The 21,266-nt window shown below is 38.8% G+C and overlaps 1 protein-coding gene across 5 annotated transcripts in view; it reads left to right on the top strand.

Moving 5' to 3' along the window:
• Nucleotides 1-424: 424 nt before the first annotated feature.
• Nucleotides 425-21,266, top strand: part of DEK (DEK proto-oncogene) — a 51,499-nt gene continuing 30,657 nt past the window's right edge. For 3 of the 5 annotated variants that reach the window (XR_014229300.1, XR_014229301.1, XM_082322740.1), the window contains exons 1-10: nt 425-777; nt 2,687-2,833; nt 3,417-3,518; nt 4,026-4,135; nt 6,787-6,881; nt 9,675-9,795; nt 10,968-11,150; nt 14,246-14,378; nt 16,623-16,771; nt 18,071-18,139. Coding sequence is in view for 3 of the 5 variants with exons in the window: in XM_082322740.1 (XP_082178866.1) it covers nt 2,698-2,833; nt 3,417-3,518; nt 4,026-4,135; nt 6,787-6,881; nt 9,675-9,795; nt 10,968-11,150; nt 14,246-14,378; nt 16,623-16,771; nt 18,071-18,139 (1,098 nt within the window). In the remaining 2 variants the exon portion in view is untranslated. Of the gene's footprint in view, nt 778-2,686; nt 2,834-3,416; nt 3,519-4,025; nt 4,136-6,786; nt 6,882-9,674; nt 9,796-10,967; nt 11,151-14,245; nt 14,379-16,622; nt 16,772-18,070; nt 18,140-19,077; nt 21,264-21,266 lie in introns of those variants that run through there. The other 2 variants (XM_082322741.1, XM_082322742.1) reach the window with 2 other exon arrangements.

The following is a 21,266-nucleotide window of genomic DNA, read 5'->3' as shown; positions in this document are numbered from 1 at the left end:
TGCGGCGCCCACATTTTACAGGGGCAAGGAGGGGACCTCGCTCTGCAGCCCCGGCTCCTCACTCTTCAGCGGCCGTTTTCTTCCGTTGGCCGCAACCCCTCAGCCTGTCAGCACCGCGGCCGCCGCCCTACGCTTCTCCGGCACCGGCGGCCGTTAGGGTAAAGCGGGACGGCCGAGCCCTCCCCGCCCGCACGGGAACGGGGGCGGCAGGACCGCACGGGAGGGAAAGGGGGCTTGGAACCGGTACCCGCGGCGAGCCACCAGCCGGCAAAGGGCCGGTGGCGGGGGAAACGGCGGCGGGACGGCGGGCGGGCCGGCCCCTCACACACCCCGCGCCGCGCCCCGCCCCTCCTCAGCGGCCTGACGTCACCGCAGGCGGCACCGGCGGGCGGGCGCACGTCACGCACATCCAGGCACCCCGCCGCAACAGCCCTCCCTGCGCGCGCACCCGCCCTTCCCCTGCCGCCACCTCCCCGCGCCGGGCCGGGCCGCGGGCGCTGATTGGCCGCCGCCTTCCCGCTTCCTTCTCCCCGTCCGAGAACCCGCCATTTTGAAAACCTTGTTGATTCCGGGAGAGAGAGGGAGAGGGAGAGTGACCGTGACCGGCCGCGGGACGCCGAGCGCCCGCCTCGGGGGGTTGCGTGTGTGTGTGTGTCGCTGTGCGCCGGGGCGCCCGGCCCCGCCCCCTCGCCCTCCTCCGGTAACTGTCGCCTCCAGCTGCCGTTGCTGCCGCAGCCGCGCCCGAGGAAGGAGCCAGAAGCCGGGGTTGGAGCTGAGGTGGGTCCTGCCGCCATGGCCATCACGGCGCCCGAGAGCGCGCTCCCGCCTCTCCTCCTCCCATCTCGCCCGCGGCCGGGCCGGGTTGGGCCGGGCCGGCCCAGTGAGGCGGGGAGGGGGGTGGGGAGGGGAAGTGAAACGGGGCCGCTGTGCCGCCGGGCTCCTGTCCCGCCGGGGGCACGCCGTGTGCCGGGGGTGCCTGTCACCGACCCACCGGCGCCGCGGCGGCCGACTCCCTCCCAGGCCTCGGCGGGGCGGCGGGCTGTGTTTTCCGCCTGAGGTGTTTTCCTGGGCGCTCTCGTCCCGCCCTACGGCCCGGCGGCGGGAGGGGGGCGGAACGGTGTCGCTGCCCGCTGGTTCGGGGAGGGGGATGGCGCTGGCCGCTGCCCCGCCGCCATTCTCCTTGGCCGCCGGCTCCTCCGGTCGCTTTCCCCGGCCTCCGGGTCGCAAGTCGGGAAGGGGACAGGTGGCGAGCCCCTGTCTGAAAAGTCCCGGACTACGGTGGAAGGTGCTGTCGTGCAAGAGTATCCGTCTCGGGGCGGCTTGCGAGGTACCCTCTCCCGGCCGAAAATCCCCCCGACTTAAGCCTTCCTAAAGGTGGATCCCGGTACCCTTTTTCCCTAAGCAAGTCGTCCTCGCGGACCTGGTTGCTGAAAAGCTATAAAGTCTAGTACTTTCCTATTCCTCTTCTGCTCCCATTGAAAGGGGAAGGAAGGACAACATGTAGTACTTCGCTTGGTTTTTCCCTTGTGCGGAGAAGTAAAATTCAGAGAGTAATATCGTGAAAAAGTTGGATTACTTTTCCGTGTCCAATGAAGTACTGGTAGTAGTAGCCTGAAAGAGATTTTCTTTTTTTTTTTTCCCAGTGATTTAACAAAGAGTAGTAAACTTTCTTTTTCCCCTGGCTATTGATGATATAACTTGCGTTTTCTGTCATTTGGAATGCTGCTGTTCTCTGGCACCTGCTAATATTGCATATAAGCAGTTAATTTCATTGTTGTTTATTGAGTCTGACCTCTTGCAGATAATATTGGCTTTAATATTGGAAAAAGAAAATGGTTAATCTTGTGATATTTTTTCCACAAGGGCTTATACAACTGGTGCTGCATTTTGTTCCAGATCTGTAAACAGTGAAAGATTTTGAAAGCTAGAACTTTTCTAAAATGAACAGATATGGTTATCTTTCTTTGTTAGATAGACATTCTTTGTCAGTAGGGAAATGGTACTCGCCAAAGTGAGACATTTTAAAGTTAACGTTTAAGCCACTTCAAGTGCTAAGAAAAGATTCCTCTTAAATATGGTAAATGAGAAGCATTTATTCTTTTTTGTTGTACATCTGCCAGATTAAAAACAAAAAGCATTTTCAAGCCCTAAGATGTCACAGCTATTTGAATTCTGAAAGCAGTGTTAATTTTTTCCGAGTTGCTCACAACTTTTACTTTTCTGGTCCCATTTCCCATCTAAATATGTAGCTTGTTTAACTTATTAGGAAACTTGTATGCATAGTTAACCATGATTAGAAATAACTATTGTGTTTATAATATGGTGCACTAAAATTGTGATATCTTAAAACATTACAGTTCTTAATAGATAACAGCATCAGCTGCTTTGAGTGGGTGTTTCCAAAGGCTTCACAAAGCAAGCTTGAAGACTTGTGTGTGGAAAGAATTGATAACCTTTTAAACCGTTCTTAACCAGGCTAGTTGCAGAATGGATGGCAACTCCTGAAAAATTTTATGTATTCTGTGTATGCAGAATACTTTAGCGTCTTAAAGAATGTGAACAGTCACAATACGAGCACTATGACATTACTTGTACTGTACAAGAAGATTTTTTTTAAAGGCAAGATTCCTGTATTTTTCATGTATAATGCTATATTGATGATGGTTTTCCTGACTGCTTTTTACAGAACCATACACCATGTCTTCTGTTGCTTCATCAAAAGAAGATACAATGTCGTCTGAAAAAGCAGATGAGAAACAACCTGAAACTGAAAACAAAGCTGAGGAAAGTGATGAAGAGGAAGAAGAAGAAGAAGAGGAGGAGGAAGAAAAGGGTACGTGTTTTTCCACTGAATAAGTTGTCCTTTAAAAAATGCCAAGCATACTGAATGCAGTCTCCTGTGATCTCTGCTAATTGTACAATTATAGTTTAGGAGATTCCATGGTACATCTATCTCATGGGTCATAAATCGCTTCCCAGTAGACTATAACAGGCAACACGAGAAACAGTGATATTGATATTCCTCAGGAAAGACTGAAGGAATTGCTAGCATCCTGGATTCCTACACCAGGTTTTGTTGTTGCTGTTGTTGTATAAACTACTAGATGATGGTAAGACGTAGCGTCATTTATCAAATTATTTGTGTAAAAATGCATATCCAAAAAATATGCTCAGTTTTGTGTTCAAGGTTAGGTTGGTTGCAGGATTGTGGTTAAGAACTAGAGACACCAATATACAGCTCCGTAGGATCCCGTTGATCTATTAGTCAGAGCTTTGAAAGTGTCTTAGTACCTGGTTATATCATTATCCATTTTTGGTTTGACATTTCAAAGATTCGGTGTTGTATTGCCTGCCACTACAGTCAAATCTGCTCATGTAATGAAAAATACTGTATTTAAGGAAGCTGTCTTTTGCAGAAAAGAGTCTCATTGTTGAAGGAAAAAGGGAGAAAAAAAAGGTAGACCGACTGACCATGCAAGTGTCCTCGTTGCAAAAGGAACCTTTTACAATTACACCAGGTAAGCTTGTCCTCTCACATAAGAATTGTCAGTGTTGGGAGTGATAATGAAACCTCCTAAAAGATGAGATTATTAATTTGTTGTAGGTGAGACCAAACTTAAGAGTTGTGGTCCATTTTAAAATAGTATAAGGCTATTGTAATTATATGAAAACTCTCTTTTATTCTGTAGCATCAGTTTAAGCCATAAAAGTTATATAATGTTTAAACTGGAATAGGATCTTCAGTACCTAGCCACCATTAACAAAGGCAGGAGCAGCTAGAATAAAAAGAAATGCCAAGTCCTTCTACCCTGGTCTATAGGTAGTATCGAGTAAGGAAGATAAAGAGACTGTCAGGAGGCCTAATTGATAGGAAAAGGCCTGCTTAGTGTTTGACGTATTATAATGTCTGATGCTATTCTGAAATAACTTCTTTGCTTTTTTAAAAAACAGTAGATATTTGAAGTTATAAACACATAGGTAAGCATGAATGTGATGAATTGCATAATTGATTTTAACTGTTACAGGAAAAGGACAAAAACTCTGTGAAATTGAAAGGATACAATTCTTTCTGAGTAAAAAGAAGACAGATGAACTTAGGAACCTGCACAAACTCCTCTACAACAGGCCAGGCACTGTAAGATCAATCTTGTATATCTGTTAGTTCTCATGCACAGTGAAAATGTTTGTAGTACAGTTTTTTACATTTGCATGTATGGATCTACTTCTTAAGTGTCATTTATTACAGACTACTTAGAAAATTAATATTGCAGGACCAGCTGAGCAAGCCCATAATTTTTCTAACTCCTCTAAACTACTCTCCCTATAAAAATCCTATGGAAAGGTGTGGGGGGAGCGGTGGTTTACCTTATGAGGATGAGTTGGAAATAATTTATGGTTCACATGCTAAAAGCTGCTGATGTGTGGATTACAGTCAAAATACTCCATGTAGTTGTTTTGTTCAACATAGCTTTGTCTTAGTACTTCTATTCCTTTTATGTTTGAAACCCGTTAGTGGGTTTTAATACATTGCTACTTACCTAGTCATTTTCTCCTTTAATTTGTGCAAAGCAGCAGAAAGTAAAACTACATTATATATAAAATCTTAATAGTGGGTTTTGTCACATTTATCTAAGACAATTAAAATATTGGTTAAAAACCGATCTGCTCGCTTTTGTATTTAAGGATGAAACTTAAAGAAAATATAATAGCAAATCTTTCTTGGAGCCCTTCATGTATCAGCAATCATGCCTTAAATTTCACAGTAAATATGACCCATTTTCCTTGCTAAGAGGGATAAAATAGTTGTAGGGAAATTCAGGCACATTAAATTTTACTACTTCAATGCACTTAAAACATTTATAGGAATTTGTTTTTAATCTCTTTGTATTTTGGAAACTTGAACATCTAGCACAGAAACCAGGAACTGAATAGTACTAGTGCAGATACATGCTAGCTGTAATATCTCAGACTACTGCTGCAAATGCAGTGCTTGTTTAAATGGGAAAGAAAGATCTGTTGACTCAAGTATTCAGAAAAAGAACAGTATATATTAATTAAAACTTACTTCTGTGAATTATGCTATTTATTCAGTGTGGCAATACACCAGACTAGAGAATTTCTGACTCAGTGCGTACAGAGTTTTGCAAACTTTTGGATTGTCCTGCAATAGAATTTAATTGTTTGCTAGGAAAGGTACAATGACAGAACCGTGTAACTTTCTGATTAAACTAGCTTTACCATGGCAGTTGTCAAACTGCATCCATTCACCCTTCATGAAACCTGTAACACTTTTCTACTGTCTTTGGGTGAAGGTGCTGGGATTCCATTACCTCAGAGTCTATCTTTCCCACTTTAGATTGCAGATCTGAGACATAACTGATTTAAGAGACTGTATTGTTTATTGATTATGCAACACACTACTAAGACACTAAGAACTGAATGATACTGTTACTATTGATTATTAAATGAATTATTAATAAATAATCTGATCAACTAATAGACACATGGCTCTTCGCCGTTTCATAGTTATGTGCAAATGATATAACTGTAAATTGATATTTGACACTCCTAAGTCATACTAATTGAGACACAACTGCCATTGAAATACAGCTCTCGCCCTTCCCTCCCACACCACTTATTTGGTTGCAATTCCACCCCCCTTTGCTCTGCTCTACAACATTTAGTCTGTTCGACATAGACTTGTTGGAGAGTCCACTGTTGCAGCGTTCCAGTGGTTTGAGTCCAAAGATATGAGAATATATTTATTTCCTTCAAAATACATTCAATTTGGAAATATATCAGTATGGTTTCACCCAAAACTATATTTAATCAGAATTGTTGGGAGCTCAGAGCTGTTCAATGTAGTGAAGATCAGATGTTGTCTTGTATGCACATTCTGTATATGCTTTGGATCATAATTCCATTTTTAATAAAACATACCAATACTATCTGCAAATTTTCTTTAGGTGCTGGGCAAAGATAATTACCTTTGGAAAAGGAGATTAGTTTTGGTAAAATTATAAACTAATGGAGAAACACCAGGAACAAAATTTGTAGAACTATTGAAAGTTAGTTCAAATTATTCTTGATAGTGTTATAAAGATCTCAGAAGAATAAAAGATTTGGGGATTTTTTTTAACTTATATTTTGGTAAAAGGAGATGGAGTGAAAACAAAGAACTTAATATATTTGGGATCTTGATGGGAGCAATTTTCCCATTTTAAGGGCTGTCGCAATAGAAGTTCAACCCTGTTCAGGCTGCAGGTGTAATGGTAGAAGTTGTAAATTGTGTGGTATGTGAATGCAAAAACTGGTCATGCTAAAGAAGAGGTTCAAAAGTACAATCATGGTCCTATGTAAGACTTCAGAAAAGCAAATAAAGCAAATCTGCTTTAGCAGATTATATATTAAAAATAAAATGCACTATTCCATAACAAGTCACATGGTACAAAGCATGCAACAGGCTTCATATGATCATAGTTGTGCAAACCTATAAATAACCATGCAGTACGTTCTAAACAAGCTTGAAATGGCAGGTGAATTTACCTGGTAAGTTATTAAAAAGAATTCCAAGATTACAAGAACTTAATTGTTGTAGTTTGGCTGTCATGAGATAAATAAAGGCATAATCCATGTAGGTTATAACTTAAAGGGTACGACTTTTTGTCAACAGAAGGCTAACTGCTAGAATAGATTTTTTTTCTTGTATGAAAAGTTAACAAATATAATTGGATGAAATCTTCTAAACTACTTGCAATGGAGAGTAACCTGTGCATTCTGTTCTAGGTGGCTTCCCTGAAGAAGAATGTGGGTCAGTTCAGCGGGTTCCCATTTGAGAAAGGAAGTGACCAATACAAAAAGAAGGAAGAAATGTTAAAAAAGTAACGATCTCTATTGCTACTTAACATAGCTTGACTCATGCTATACACTCCTTTTTATTTTCAAAATTTTACTTCAGATTAAATTTAACTTTAAACTGAGTGGCTCTTTCTTAGAGCTCTATGATCTGTTTCTGAGCTCATTTTGATCACACAGACTGATCTCCTAAGACAACTTGAAATCTATTAGAAAGAGTTAAATTGTGAACATTGTATTCACAAGTCCTATAGTCCTGGCTTTAACTCTTGCAGGCTAACTAGCAGATTCTTCTGCCAAGTGAGAGGAAAACTTTATTTCCCCAGGGCAAGCATAGTATTGTGAATACATTGTGCTCTATTCACAGTGCAAACTTGAATCCTTCTATGCCTCAAAACCTTCATCCTTCAGAATCAAAGCCATTTCTGCTTATTTTATATTAAACATACAGTCTTATTCCTAGCATTGTTGTAGCAACTAGTCTAACAAATCTTTTTTTCTTTCTGTCTTTTTTTTTTTTTCTTTATTACTGTCTCCCCACATAAGCTGCTTCCCTATTAACAGGAGAAGCTGCTGCAGCTTGGTTTTGACTGGACTGAAAGGGTTTAAAGATGCCCTTGCATATTTGTTCAGCTAGTTGTAACAAATGAAAGAACTAATAACTTCCACACAATTGATTCTAATTTTTTTTTTTTAGTGTCAGTTTGCTGATAGTGGGAAGGCTTCCCGAATTTGGAATTTGCAAATCTTCCTTCCTCAGATATGCAGTTTTCTAGGAATAGGGTTTGTCAAATACATGTGAATCTACAAGATGAACTCTGTCTCAGGATGGGAGTTTTGACTGTTTCCCATGGGTTTAATTGGGTAACGTTTCCCCTTACCTGCAAAAGGTCACAAAGTAAAGTATTTTTGCACAATTTTTTTCATATTTTCCATATGAAAGAACTGCTAGTTAAGTTTTGTTACCCTTCAGCAAATTTTCTGAAAACTGGTTGCATTGTCAGTCTTACATCAAAGTACTGAACCCTGTGTGCTTGTGTCACTGTGGTAAGTTCTGCTGCTCTTCATAGCTATGTATGAAACAGTGCTGATTAGATTATTAATTTATTCTGACTACATGGTTGATTTCTGCCCACATGGTACACTTGCATGTCGTCATGCTTTAACAGCATAGAACACGATGAAAAAGGACAAAATTTATTTTGCAGAATCTTACTGTTCAGGTTATAAACTAAAAAGAATGAGGGTTGAGGTTGCTGTGTGGATTAGAGTTCTTGGATTTTGTAAGTCAAAACTACTTGCTATAGAAGTTACTCACTCAAAACTTGTATGTACTTGTTTATTCCACACTTGAACTGCATTTTAATACTTAGTACATTATCTTTGCTGTTACCTGCAGATGTACCTTCAAACCATTAAAAATATGAAAGGATTTGGGAGTCTATAGTTATTCTTTGTATATATTATTTCTAACCTGAGTTAAAGTACAAGGATAAGTGCCATGTGTAACACAGGTCATAAGGAATTTTCGTTGAAGCAGCAATAGAACCATAAAATCCTAAATTCAGTGTACAAGGTCTTGAAAGTTTGAAACAGAAACTTTGATGCTATGCAGTTTTTAAATCTGTTAACAAGTTAAGTGATACTAACTCTATAGTATTATTGTTTTTTAAAATGTAAGAGACTGACTTTTGATTCTGCAGGAATACCTTACAAGTATTCAGTGTATCCCCAAAAGCTAAACAGGAAGGCTCTCTGCATGTTAAGATTGCACAAATTTTTTTATAATCTTGTCTAGAAAAATGATTGAAAGATTTGACTTCATTGTTGGAAGGATGATGGATGAACTATACTTTGAGGCAGGGAGATGCACCAAACCAGTTAAGATTTCCTGTTCCCATGCCCTAAAACATGGGGGAACAAAGTTGTTCTGCCCCCTTAAAAGTCTGTGAGTTTAAATGGACAGTCTGAAGTTGCAGGCCACCATGAAATAGTTGCACTGACTTTTTAAAGGAAACTTTTTTTTCATTGTTTATTTGGCTTTGATTATCAGAAATAGCTATTAAACTAGTGAAGAATGGTCAGACAATGAAATCCACTTTTCAGGCAGCATTATACAAAATGAGGGAAGAGGAAAGCATAAGCATTTGAAGGAAGGTAACAAGTAGAATAAGTAGGGGCTTTTTTTTGATGAGTTTTTTGGGGTTTGTTTTTTTTTTTTTTTTTCCTTAATCTCGCTAAGCTTGCATTCTGGTGTTATACACTCACAGGATTTGACTCACTCTTTCCACTTTTTTCAATACTGGGGGGACAAATGATAAAGTGGGACAGTGGGTTCAAGATCCTGTTGGAGTAAAGGGGGTGGATGTCAGAGTTTCTCTTAACCTTCTGTCTGCATCAGAGGTACTTCTATACAGGGGTAAGGAATCAGAGAAAATAGAGACCCACTGCCCCCTTAGAGTTCAAGTCTTGTTTCCACTGGATTTATTTTCCAAGATTAATTCTTTCCAATGTGGTAGATTAGGAGAGATTCTGGGGAAGATTTTTTTTCTTTTACTAAGATTTTTATAATGTTTTTAATATATCTGACTTTACACACATGGATTTGGGAGTTTTGTTTTATTTTGCTTTATGTAATATGTTTGTGGTTCTTTGCTTAACTATAGATAAGACTGGAAATGTAGTTAAGTGTATACATGTCTATTGTCAGGCTGCAGACACAAACCAGATAGCAGCTTCTAGCAATCAAATGTCGACCAATTGTTTGGGATGTGATACTGAATCTTTTTTTTTTTTTTTTCTTTTCCCCCTCTCTCCAGATTTAGAAATGCAATGCTGAAAAGTATCTGTGAAGTTCTTGACTTGGAAAGGTCAGGAGTTAATAGTGAGCTGGTAACCAGAATCTTAAACTTCTTAATGCACCCAAAATCTTCAGGCAAGGTGAGATGCAGGTTGTTATTCCTGCTTTAATAGCTCTGTTCTGATGAAAAATGCAGCTGTCTCTATTCCTTATTATTTGCTTGTTACCAGTTGTAATACAGTTACTGTTCTAACTTCTGAAGTAGCAATAGCTTCTTGAAAGAGAGTAGCTCTTCTCCTGCAGGCATCCATAATGTGGTGAGGACTTAAATAGAAACCAGGTGCTTACATGTAAGTGCACCCATTACACACTGTTAGTGCACAAAATTGTATGTTGTCAACACATTAAGCCAGAGATATCAATACCCAAATACCATAAACAGCTTCTGCTTTGTGGGTGAATGGAGGGGAATAGACATAATATGTAAGCAGGAAAGAAAAAGAAAAAAAAAAAGGTGTCAGAGCAAGGAAATAAAACATGAAAGGACAGGAAAATAAGCTGTCAGACGTTACCTGGGTATGCTACAAGTTGGCAAGTGTCTGTGATCACATTTGGTCATCACAAAATGGAATTTGTTGCAAGGCTAGGAAAACTTGCTCTAACCTAGTATATGCTAGTGTACTAGATTCAGCTGCCAAGACTACCAGACTCTATTATTAATCTTCTTGGACTTTCAGTTTTTAATCTAAAAGCAATACTTAAATAGTTAGACTGTTGCTGAGGAAATTAAATTTATTCCCAGCAAACGCTGGTAAGTGATGTGAACACGGAGTCTGCATGCTGCCTTGGGGACACTGGTACTGAGTGACAACAAAATGCAGTTTTGCATAAGACATGGCAGAATTCCTGCCTTTAAGTCTTCTGAAGAGTTGTCAGCTAATTTGTTACCAGAAGAAAAAGCTTGCTTTTATGGGTTGGGAGGGCATAGGTACGTAAAAGGTTCCTTCTAGATTGTTCTTTCTTGGTTCCCTTCCCTAACCCCCAACCTTTGAAGATTTATTTGGTTAGCGGAGTGGAAGGGGTGCTTGGCTTAGAACTTCATTTTACTCAACTCCGTCTCTGTAATGAATTTCTGATTACTGTAAAATGTTGTGGCTTAAGTGTAGTACATAAAATAGTCCTGAGTTTTGTTATCAAGACTTAGAGACCTCTATATTTGTTTACTGTTCTTTCATGTGATTTGAAGGAGTTTATATTTTTTAAAATTCCCTTTTGTATTCCTACTTGGATAACACACATCCCTGTCTCTCAGCCGTTGCCAAAGTCCAAAAAAACACCAAGTAAAGGTGGCAAAAAAGAACGCAGTAGCACTGGAACAACAAGAAAAGCAAAACGCACCAAGTGCCCAGAGATCTTGTCAGATGAATCCAGTAGTGAAGAAGATGAAAAGAAGGAAAAGGATGACTCTTCAGAAGAAAAAGAAAGTGAAGATGAGGTAATGAGGTTTTTTGTTAGTTTTTCAACATAGGGCTAAAACCATTTGTCATTATGTGGTTATTGATTGGTAATTCTTGGAACGCGTAGAGCTGGGGGGTAAGTGATGTTTAACTGAATGAATGGTCTGAAAGAAAAGGGAACGCATCTGCAATTTAAGAGAGATTTGCGTAATTTCTTAGTGCATTGAAGTTAAAGAATCAATAAGGTAAGAGATGAAGCTTTTGATTCTTGGATGTATATATGCATCTTATAAAACCATTTGTTAAATGTCATTTTGGGGCATCCAGGATTTCAGACATAATTGATTGCATTTCTTGTATCATCTTGTGATGACTTTATTAATGTAATTTCATAAAAATTCCCAATATCTATCTATCTATCTATCTTTTTTTCTGTGTAGGGTTTGATTGAATACATAGGACTCAACTTTGAATTCAGTAGAGGTCCCTGACCTACCTGGCTGCATTGTTTTTGGATCTTGGTTCCGTATTTCTCCTGGATTTTATGTCCTAATCTCTTTTTTAGGGTTCTGTGTCTTGGATCACAAAGATAAAGCGAACAACATAGTAAGCAGCCTTACAAAGATCCCTGCAATCTCCAAAGTGTTCTCATCTCACTGTATTTTCTCTTCTGTTTTCTTTGAAACTTCTTTTAGCCTTGCACAGTAAGAGAGAACTGAGATGAACTTTGTATTTAAATGCAAAATACCTTTCCCTGTGCATTCCCTTTCAGTCGTGTACTTATTCACAGAATAGGCACAAAACATGGAGGGCCAGTACAAGTGTACAGCTGATGTGTACAAAGTGTACACTGATTTGTCTGTATGCCTGAAGCTTGGAAAAAAAAAAAAAAAAAGAAACAAAAAGGTGCTACAAGCTCCATCTTAACCTGTATTTTGATTTAGATGGGACTGCCTTTTTAGCCTTAATCAGAGCCTTGCAACAAACAGCAATTAGTCACTTGTTGGTGCCCAAGGAAATTCTTTATGTAAGCTATGGAACCTTTGATGGTAATGTAAGACCATTATTTACTTGGGTTACATTCTGTCTATTGCAGTGGAAGTGTAACAGGCTGTTAACTAAATAGTCTCAGCTATAGGAAATAGTAACAAAAATCTTTCATTGAAAGGCCAATTTATGTAACTTTAACAGTTTATTTTGTAACTGTCATTTTGCTAGATGTTAGTTTTCATTTAAAAAGATGGTTCAAGGCAATTTCCCATGCCTCTAGGAAACAAACTTAATTCTTAATTTGCCTTTTTCTTTCTCCACAAATGGCAAATTGAAAGAGGGCTGAAATGCTAAAAGTTAATTTTATATTTGTTCATCTCTTCAGCAATACAGTCTTCTTACTGCAAGGAGAGGAATATTGCTTTCAGAGGCAGCAGTTGTAGAAAATTTTTCAAGAACTCAGTTATTTAAAAAAACAAAACAAAACAAAACAAAAACCACCAAACAAACAAAAAAAACCCCAACCAACCAAAATCTTACAGTAAACCCCATTGATCTAACTGGGTCATCTTTGCCTTCTTTCAGAAGGTAGGAGTTAGATATGTCTGCCAGGCAATAGCTGAGTAGACTGAAGTCTTTGGAAATTGAAGTTGGCTTGCATGGAGTAAAAGCTTAATTATTACAAAAACACTAGTATGTCAAATTAGTTTGAGTATAGGAAATGGTGAAATGGAAAATGTTTGTACAGGTTTAAGATTGCAGCATTTAAAAAAAAAAAAAGTTAGGTTTATGACACCCTTTAACATATTACAGGTGGAAGGACATAGGCAGCGTATTTGCTTTGCTGCCCCACCTCTGTTGGAATCTTAGGCATGGGGTGGTTGGAATAGATTGTCCTCAGAGCTGCATGTCTCTCTTGATTGCAACTCTTTCTTTAAACAAGACAAAACAAACAACAAATCTTACCATTACCTGGAAACAAGAGATACCGGAAATATTTTTGTGTTCTGGGGAGCACAATTCTATAAAAAAAAAATGAAGTGTGAATGCCAGATTTAACTTCTGACTTTGTAGCTGGTGATGGAGCTATAGCAGAAACTCGAAAGCTGAAAAGTTAGGAACGACAAACGTTTATTTAGAAATGGGGCGATCCTTGAGTGTATTTTCTGAATTTCAACAGTGAAAGTCTTTATCCTTCATTTAACACTGCAGAGCAACTGCAGCTATAACCGAGCAAGCCAATATAAATAAATATAATCTGCTTTATTAAATACTAGTTTCATGAGTTGCACTAGGTACCAATGGGAGAAGCAGTTAAAAGTTATATGAACTAATCTTAATTGTTTAGATGTGATAGTTTGCTCAGTTGGCTACACTTCCATTTTAATTATAAATTAGGATTATGGATTTAGTAACTACTGTTAGTTAATTTGTTTTGTTTCATGATGTTCTTTCTCTGAAGTATGGTTTATTCCTGGTCAATGTTCCATGTTTGTTTCTGTGAGGAAAGTTTTCAGCCTTGTCAGAAGTACTATCTAAAGGTTGTGTGTGTTAAGCACACGTTTAATTTGTGCCAAAAATGCAGTGCACTGATATGTGTATACTGTATGTATTTATGTTCCCGATTTCTTCTGTTGATGTTACCTTAATGCAATAATTTTTTGGGTTTACTAGTCACAATAATTGGCCAAATTATGGATTGGCTAATGTAGTTCTTCTCAACTACTGCAAAAAGAATTAGCTTTGTGTAGTCTTAGAGAGCTATAGCATCTAGAAGTAATTGAATATAACATACCATGTCCTTTTTTAGAAGAACATCTTAAAAGTGATTTTATAAGCTAATTATAAGTAATTATGAATGGAAAGTTGCAGCACAACCAAACTGCTAGTATCCAAAAGTTCTAACTGTTTGAGTTTAAGAGTCCATGTAGAAGGACAATGTGAAATCTGAAAGAATGTAGGAATACTCTTTGTGGGCATATTCCCCCTATGGTATAGGGGTAGGAATTGCTAGTGAAATATAGTAATTAAATTTGCTGATTTAGTTTGTATTGACAGAAAGGATAATTTCCATTATGGAAAAGGAGTATGAATTGTTTGTGTAGAAACCATCATTTTAATCTTCTCTTTTTCTTCTTTATAGCCCCCTAGAAAAGCATCTAAAAGAGAAAAATCTAAAAAGGTGACTTCCAAAACCAAGAAAGCTGTGAAGGGTGCGAACGTTAAGAAGGCAGATAGCAGCACTACTAAAAAAAATCAGAACAGTTCTAGAAAAGGTAAATGCTTTAAATCTTTCGTCATACGTTGCCTTGTAGCTTAACTGGGATGCTTCTTAGCTTTTGCACCTAGTTGTGAGAGAAAATAGAATTTGGTGAATTGTTGGCTTGCTAATTGATGTTTCTTTCCTTGCAACATAATTAAAAAAAAAAGTTCCTGGCTTGGGTATACTTTATGTAATTTCTGTTGGGTACTTATATATACTTTTTATTTGCACATAAACTGAAAGCATCAGCCTAGTTCTCCCTTCTGCTGGAAGAACGTTAGCAAAATTCTGTTGGTGCTTCTATAGCGACTTCACATGAATGTTATAATTGATCCAGTAGTATATATCCCACTGTATGTCTCTTGTTCAGCAGCTTGATGTGTTTTTTGTTAACATAGATATGGGTTCTACATGTGCTGTTGCTATTAGTTTTCTCATATCCGACAATATGCATAAAAGGTGTATATATACATTGAGTTCCTTAATACCTGTGTAAAGATGGCAGCAGTGCGGGTGGGGACAGTGGCTTCCTTCTAAGCAGCTCTGCAGAAGAGGACCTGGGCAGGGGCAGGTGGCTCTCGCAGACAATGAGCTGAACCCAGGTCAGCAGCGCGCCCTTGGGATAAGGAACACGGGCAGCGCTCTGGGCTGTTTGCAGGTTGAGGGGAGTGGTTATTACCCCCCGTTCAGCACCTGTGAGCCTGCCCTGGGAGTGCTGTGTCCAGCTCTGGGCTCCCTGGTGCAAGACAGGCACGGACCTACTGGAGCGAGTGCAGGGGAGGGTCACCAGGACGGGCAGGGGGCTGGGGCACGCGGTGCAGGAGGGGAAGGGAGGCAGAGCTTCTCCAGCCTTAGGAAGGGACGGGTAAAGGGGGATCGTACTGCAGGCTGCAGCCTGGGCGCCAGATGGGAGAGTATGGGGAAGGCAGGGCCAGGCTCTGCTTGGAGGTGCATGGCGAGAGGATGGGAGGCAACCAGCACAAGCTGCCACCAGGGAAATTGCAATTACACGTTAGGGGAAGAAAAGCGTCCCCGCGGGGGTGGTCACACAGAAACAGGGCCTGGAGCAGTTGTGGAATCGCTGTTGTTGGAGCTGTTGAGAACTCAACCTGGCAGGGCCCTGAGCAACCAGCTCCATGTTGGCCCTGTTCCGCATAAGGGCTGAAACCAGATGATCTCCAGAGGTCCTTTCCCGCCTTAAATTCTCTGGCACTCTATGAGATAACAGCCATGTCTCTGTTATTAATGCAGCATATATCCATACTGCAAACATACTTCATTTAATGCCAGCATCAGCATATATATATATGTTATAGCACAGAAATCAGTTCAGATGCTTGTCACTGTATTAAGATGGTTAAACTCTTAAGCATAGAATTATGCTAAACTTCTTTCATAGCCCTATTTCTCAGCAGAGTAAACTGGCCTGTGCTGAACTCAATGTATTTTCGGATTGGCTGCTGGCAGTACTCATGTGGCTGACTTTGTGTGTGTGCGTACACTTTATTTTGTCATCATCACATATATACACGTACGTACGTGTTTTGCATATATGTTATGTCATATATTCATAATTTCTTCTTTACTGCCACTGCATTTCGCAGTACAAAAATCAAAATGTTAAGTAGGTCTTTCTGTAAAGACGTTACCTAGATTGTTTGGCATCTGCTCTGGATTTTGTCTTGTTGGCAGTAGAGGAACTGACTGGATGTTGGAGTCGTTCAGTCTAATTTTTTTGCTGCTGGAAAAGATTGTAGGAGTGTCTTGTGCCTCTTCACTTAACTTCCTTTATGATTATCTTCATTTGTTGTCATGGTGTTTCTGATAGCATATTTAGTAATACAGCATTGCAAAACTACAAAATCCTAGTCGGCAGCGCTGCTGGGGAGAAAAAAATCCAAACTCCTTTTTAAAGGAAAGAAGTACTTTTTTCTTAGGGCCATAATACCTCAATTTAGAATTGCTGCAATAAACCTTTTTTAGTTTGATAGATTAAATTGTTCTCTCCCATACTTTCTAGAGTACACATTGATTTGCAAACGGATAGTTCATTAACAATGATGCGGATTCATAAATAAATGTAGTACTGATAGCATTAGCTTTGTTTTTAAATGGATGATCTGGCAAGATGTCTATTTCAAGGAAGAACATCTGCATCAGATGTTTGGGGAAAGTTCTGATGGCTTCTGTTTTGGAGGAAGAAAGCAGGCAAATTTGAAAATCTTTTATTACAATTCAAATTATTCTTCATATTTAGAAAGTGAGTCTGAGGATAGTTCAGATGATGAACCTTTAATTAAAAAGCTGAAGAAACCACCCACAGATGAAGAACTTAAGGAAACTGTCAAGAACTTGTTGGCCAATGCAAACTTGGAGGAGGTCACAATGAAACAAATTTGCAAGGAGGTAAGCAAATACGATTTTGCACTCTCTTTTTAGGCAGTGGGTTGTCTGTGAACTGACTTTTGTCATCATTCCAGAAATGGAGGCTTGCACTCTGCACAGTGGTTCAGAAACAAAGTAGTTTTGCATTGATTTATTTATTTACCAACAGCTATAAGGAGGAGAGCTTTAATCTTAAGATATGCAACACTGATAGCCAACATTAGAAGGGAAGTCTCCGAAGAAAAATTAGTTACATGGAAAGCAGCATTATTACCTCCAAAACAGCTGCCATGTATTAAAGTGAAAATATTTGAGATATTGAAATGGTGCAGCAGCTTGCTACTGTCAAAAGGGGAGGGCTGTGTCCCGCTCTCTGTACATTTCTCCTGCTCACCTTGCGCTCATTCTTCATACGGTCTCTTGATGAGTCCATTCAACTCTCGTCTGTCAGCAAAAAATGAATAGTTCTCAGCTGAGTTAGTGAGTTGAATCACTTCAGCGAGGAATCCAGTAATTGTCAGCACAGGTGGCAGGAACGGACCGTGTGGCCGGAAAAGGGAAAGGTGGGGAAAAAGTGACCAAAACACCGACAGTACTGTACCATGACATATTCTACAGCCAGTTTACTCATGTGTTTGTTTTCATCCTACTTCCAAGAAGTTGTCTTGAGAAAATTAAACCAGAAGTTATTCTTATGAGAAAACTGCATGTTTATATTCTGTACAAACTTTTTGTCGTGTTTATAGTCATTCTAGAAGTTTGAAATTTGGTATACTGAAATAAAATATTCTGCATTGGTTGTCAGTGTTGGCATCTGTTTTTTGTTTGCTTGGTCCTCTCCCACCCAGTTAATCAAAGAATAGTTGTAGAATAGCACTCAAATGTGTTGGCTCTTCTATTAGTCACTTGATAGGATCACAATTTTGCTTATTATCAAAAAATAAATAAGCCTTGGGATTTGATATTTGTTTAGCTTCCTACAGTAATGCAGGGGTATCTGACTACTTAGAAAGCATGTAAGGCAAAGACTGGAGAATTGTTACTTGTCTGACCTGGCAAGCTAGGTGTTCCAATTTGTTGATGTGAAAAATTTATAGTACTAGTTTAGTCAGTGACCAAACACAAAAAAAATACATGTATTTAAATATTTATGTGGTCAAAATAAGGACAGGAAAATAAGCTTTTGGCGGTTGTAATACTAGAAGTGCCACACCAATTTTTGCCCTTATTTAATTTAAACTCCTCCAATTCATACAATACCTTGAATGAAAGTAATTTGAGGTTTGGGGGTTTTTTACCTTTTTTTTTTTTTTTTTTTAGGTGTATGAAAACTATCCTAGTTATGATTTATCTGACAGGAAAGACTTCATTAAAAAAACAGTCAAAGAGGTAAAGACTTTATCATTTAGAAAACATTCTGGGTTGGGTTTTTTTTTCTTCAGCCTATTAGAAAGTGGCACTAGTTTTAATAGCCTCCTGTATAGTATTGGAAGTTTAGTGCTCTGATAAACCTGAACTCTGGCTCTGATTTTTTTTCTTCCCTGTTGTATCCCTCTTTCAAAAATAACCGCTTCAAACTCTATTTTCTTAGCATGCCACTACTACTCTTACGAATTTAGTTTTAGTTCTGCTTACTAAAGAAAGCTATCATAATTTTTGATTACTTTTATTCTCTGAAAGCTATGCATTTGCTGTAAATTACAGCCTTGGCTGCAAGGTGCACTAATTAATAATAATTCATGCACTGACCACATACATTTGTAGGCAACAATGCATGAGGCTGTGTAAGCTCTGCAGACCTGCAAGCTCTGGCAACGAGAGAAGGCAAAAGAGGATAAAGATGGATAGCTTTTCTCTGTATGTGCTCCCAGTAGCACAGTTATGTTGCCCTTGAGTTTGCTGCACTCAGGATTAGGCCTGATCTAATGTACTCATGACAAAGGGTTTATTGTCCAGTCTGTGGTTGGTAATTTGTAAGAAAATTTTCAAGTTCAATTACTTTTGCTTGCCCCAATACTAAAAATGGAACTAGAGAAGTGAGGTTCACTTAGTGGAGTTAATAAAGTAACTTTTCTTGCTCTTGTGGCTTCATTTGCAGATGTTGATATATGGCTATCTATCTAGAAATAGTTATGTCTGTGTGCTGTGCGTACATGTGTCGCTGTCAGCAAAGGCATAAGAGAGCAATTTGTCTGCTTGTAGGGATGTTCTCGGTTTTTTGTGATAACAAAACTAGAGTGTATTTTCTTGATAGTCAGATGCAAAAGGAGAGGCTGTATGTGATTGGATTGAGAGAAAGGAGAAAACTAATACACTTCTCATTTCAGTTGATTTCATGATCTGATTTGACTGTGGGAAATGAAGATTCCTGGTTTTATGTTCCCATGGATTTGAAGATCTGATAGGCACCAGCAAAAGGAATGTGTCTTACCCTTGTGGTATTTAGTCAGAGCTGATTCTGCTGATCTAATGTTAAGAGTGTTGATGTAAATTGCTTTGTGTATCTTTTTTTTTTTTTTTTAAAAACAAAACAAAACTGCATTTGATGCAGTTTTTAGTTGAACATACTTAAGTTTCATGCATGGCAATAAAATGTTCCCTTTTTTATAGTTTTTGTACATTTTGAATTGCTTTGTATAACTAGATTCATTAGAACCATCGTAGCTTTTTAGTGTGGATTACTAGCTTGCAGGAGATTTTAAAATCAAGTAAGATGAAAGCTGCTTATCTGCACATATACATGCAGAGACTGGAATATTGCAGTATTGGTTATAAAGAGATTTTGAATACATATCCATTCTGAAAATAACAAGAGTTAGTCACATGTTAATGTCTTTTATATTCTGGTATGTTCTACAGATGCAGAATTATTCCAAATCTAGATCACTGTCTTGCATGTGTAGGCACTGAGAGAACTGTCAAAGCATGGTAACTAATTGGCATATAGATGTTATTTTTGTACTTTTAAAAGGCTTTCTGTTGTGTATATAAAGTTATTTCGGATTTCTTTTGTGCAAATCAGTTTTTTAATCTTGTTATCTTAGGATTTATGACATGAAATGTCAGTGTTCAGCAGTGAGGCTGTGATGAAAAGTGGTATGGAGAAGTTTCATGAAACTACAAGCGAGTTGAGGTTTTATGATGTTTGTCCCATCTTACCTTGTACAGAAACTAAACTGTAGTTTTATACTTAAGCTTTTCAGCATTTAACTTTGTACAAAAGACTGCAGATACATTTGTTTCAATGGCTTCACATAGTAAATAAAATCCCTCCAAAGGCTATAGGAAAACTTCTGAAGTTCGCTTTGCAAAAAAATCTTTTACTTTAGTGTCTTCACTTGATGGCCTAGCATCTCAGAAGTGGGTATCCAAGATGTACAGCTGGGAGGCTCGATAGCTTTGGAAGTCTACAGTGGGGCTTCCGAATCGGGCAGCACTGACGTGTGTGGTTAAGCTCTCTCCTGTACGGGAAAGCTCTTCTGAACCTGAGCCTTGGTGCCTCAACACAGACAATGGTACTTTTAAGCGTGCAGTCTTGAACTTTGGCCTCCAGCATTTTGGATCAAAGTGAACTCTTTGCATAAATTTTTGTTGTTTAGGTTTCTGTTCTCCGTACACCTCGTTGCTAATATAGGAAGTCCTACACTTAAAATCATGAAACCAATAGTTGCCAAAGTGTGGGCTGCCATTAACGCCATGAGCACAGAATCCCTCTGACTGTAGTATTGCTGGAAAGACAAAGCGTATTTTTTGAATTTTATTATTGTACAGTTGAGAAATAAGGGTTCATAAATGATTTAAATTCTGAAAATGTTCAGCCAGTTAGACTATTAATCTTCACACACACTTTTCGAATTTCTTTGCGTGTAATCATTTATAACAAGGCTGAATGTAATGGGGGTTTTTTTTGTACTCAATAAATGTCTTTCACAAAAATGTAAATCAATTTTGATGATCTAACATTTGCTTAAATGTATAGTAAAAAAAAAAAAAAATCTATACAGAAACAAGGTTGTCGTCTTTATCTCATCTGGCAGAAACTATTCCAGCCTGATTCAGCAGGCCTCTCTACTTTAAAGATACTATTGCTGAAATGTATGTCCTTGCAGCAGGATAAGATTTTGGATCTTCTGTGAGGTTGTTTTTTTGAGGTTTTTGGTTTTGTTTTGGTTTGGTTTTTTGTTTTCTCTCTGAACTATCTTAGCATAAAGAACACTTTTTAATTTGCAATTAAAAACATCAAAAGTTTCCAAGCCATGCTGAAAAGCGGTAAGTCACTTGTGTCAAGTTTTTTGTTGGGTTTTTGGATGGATTTTCTACAAATATTTGAACTGCCTTGTGATTTTTATGTAAATATACTAGTCAGTTTTAATTATGTGGGTCAGGAAGTGTTTTTAAGATGAGTGACTCCCAAGTATAAACACTTTTTATAGTGTAAATTCTAATGAAAACTTAAAAAAGGATAGTGTACTCCTGTTTCTTGTATATATGCATTACTTTCCACTTTGGAATTGCG

This window comes from Platalea leucorodia, assembly GCF_965183815.1.
Source record: "Platalea leucorodia genome assembly, chromosome: 1".
NCBI lineage: Eukaryota > Metazoa > Chordata > Aves > Pelecaniformes > Threskiornithidae > Platalea > Platalea leucorodia.
Note: the sequence above shows the minus strand (reverse complement) of the source record. Positions and strands in the feature narration are given on the sequence as shown.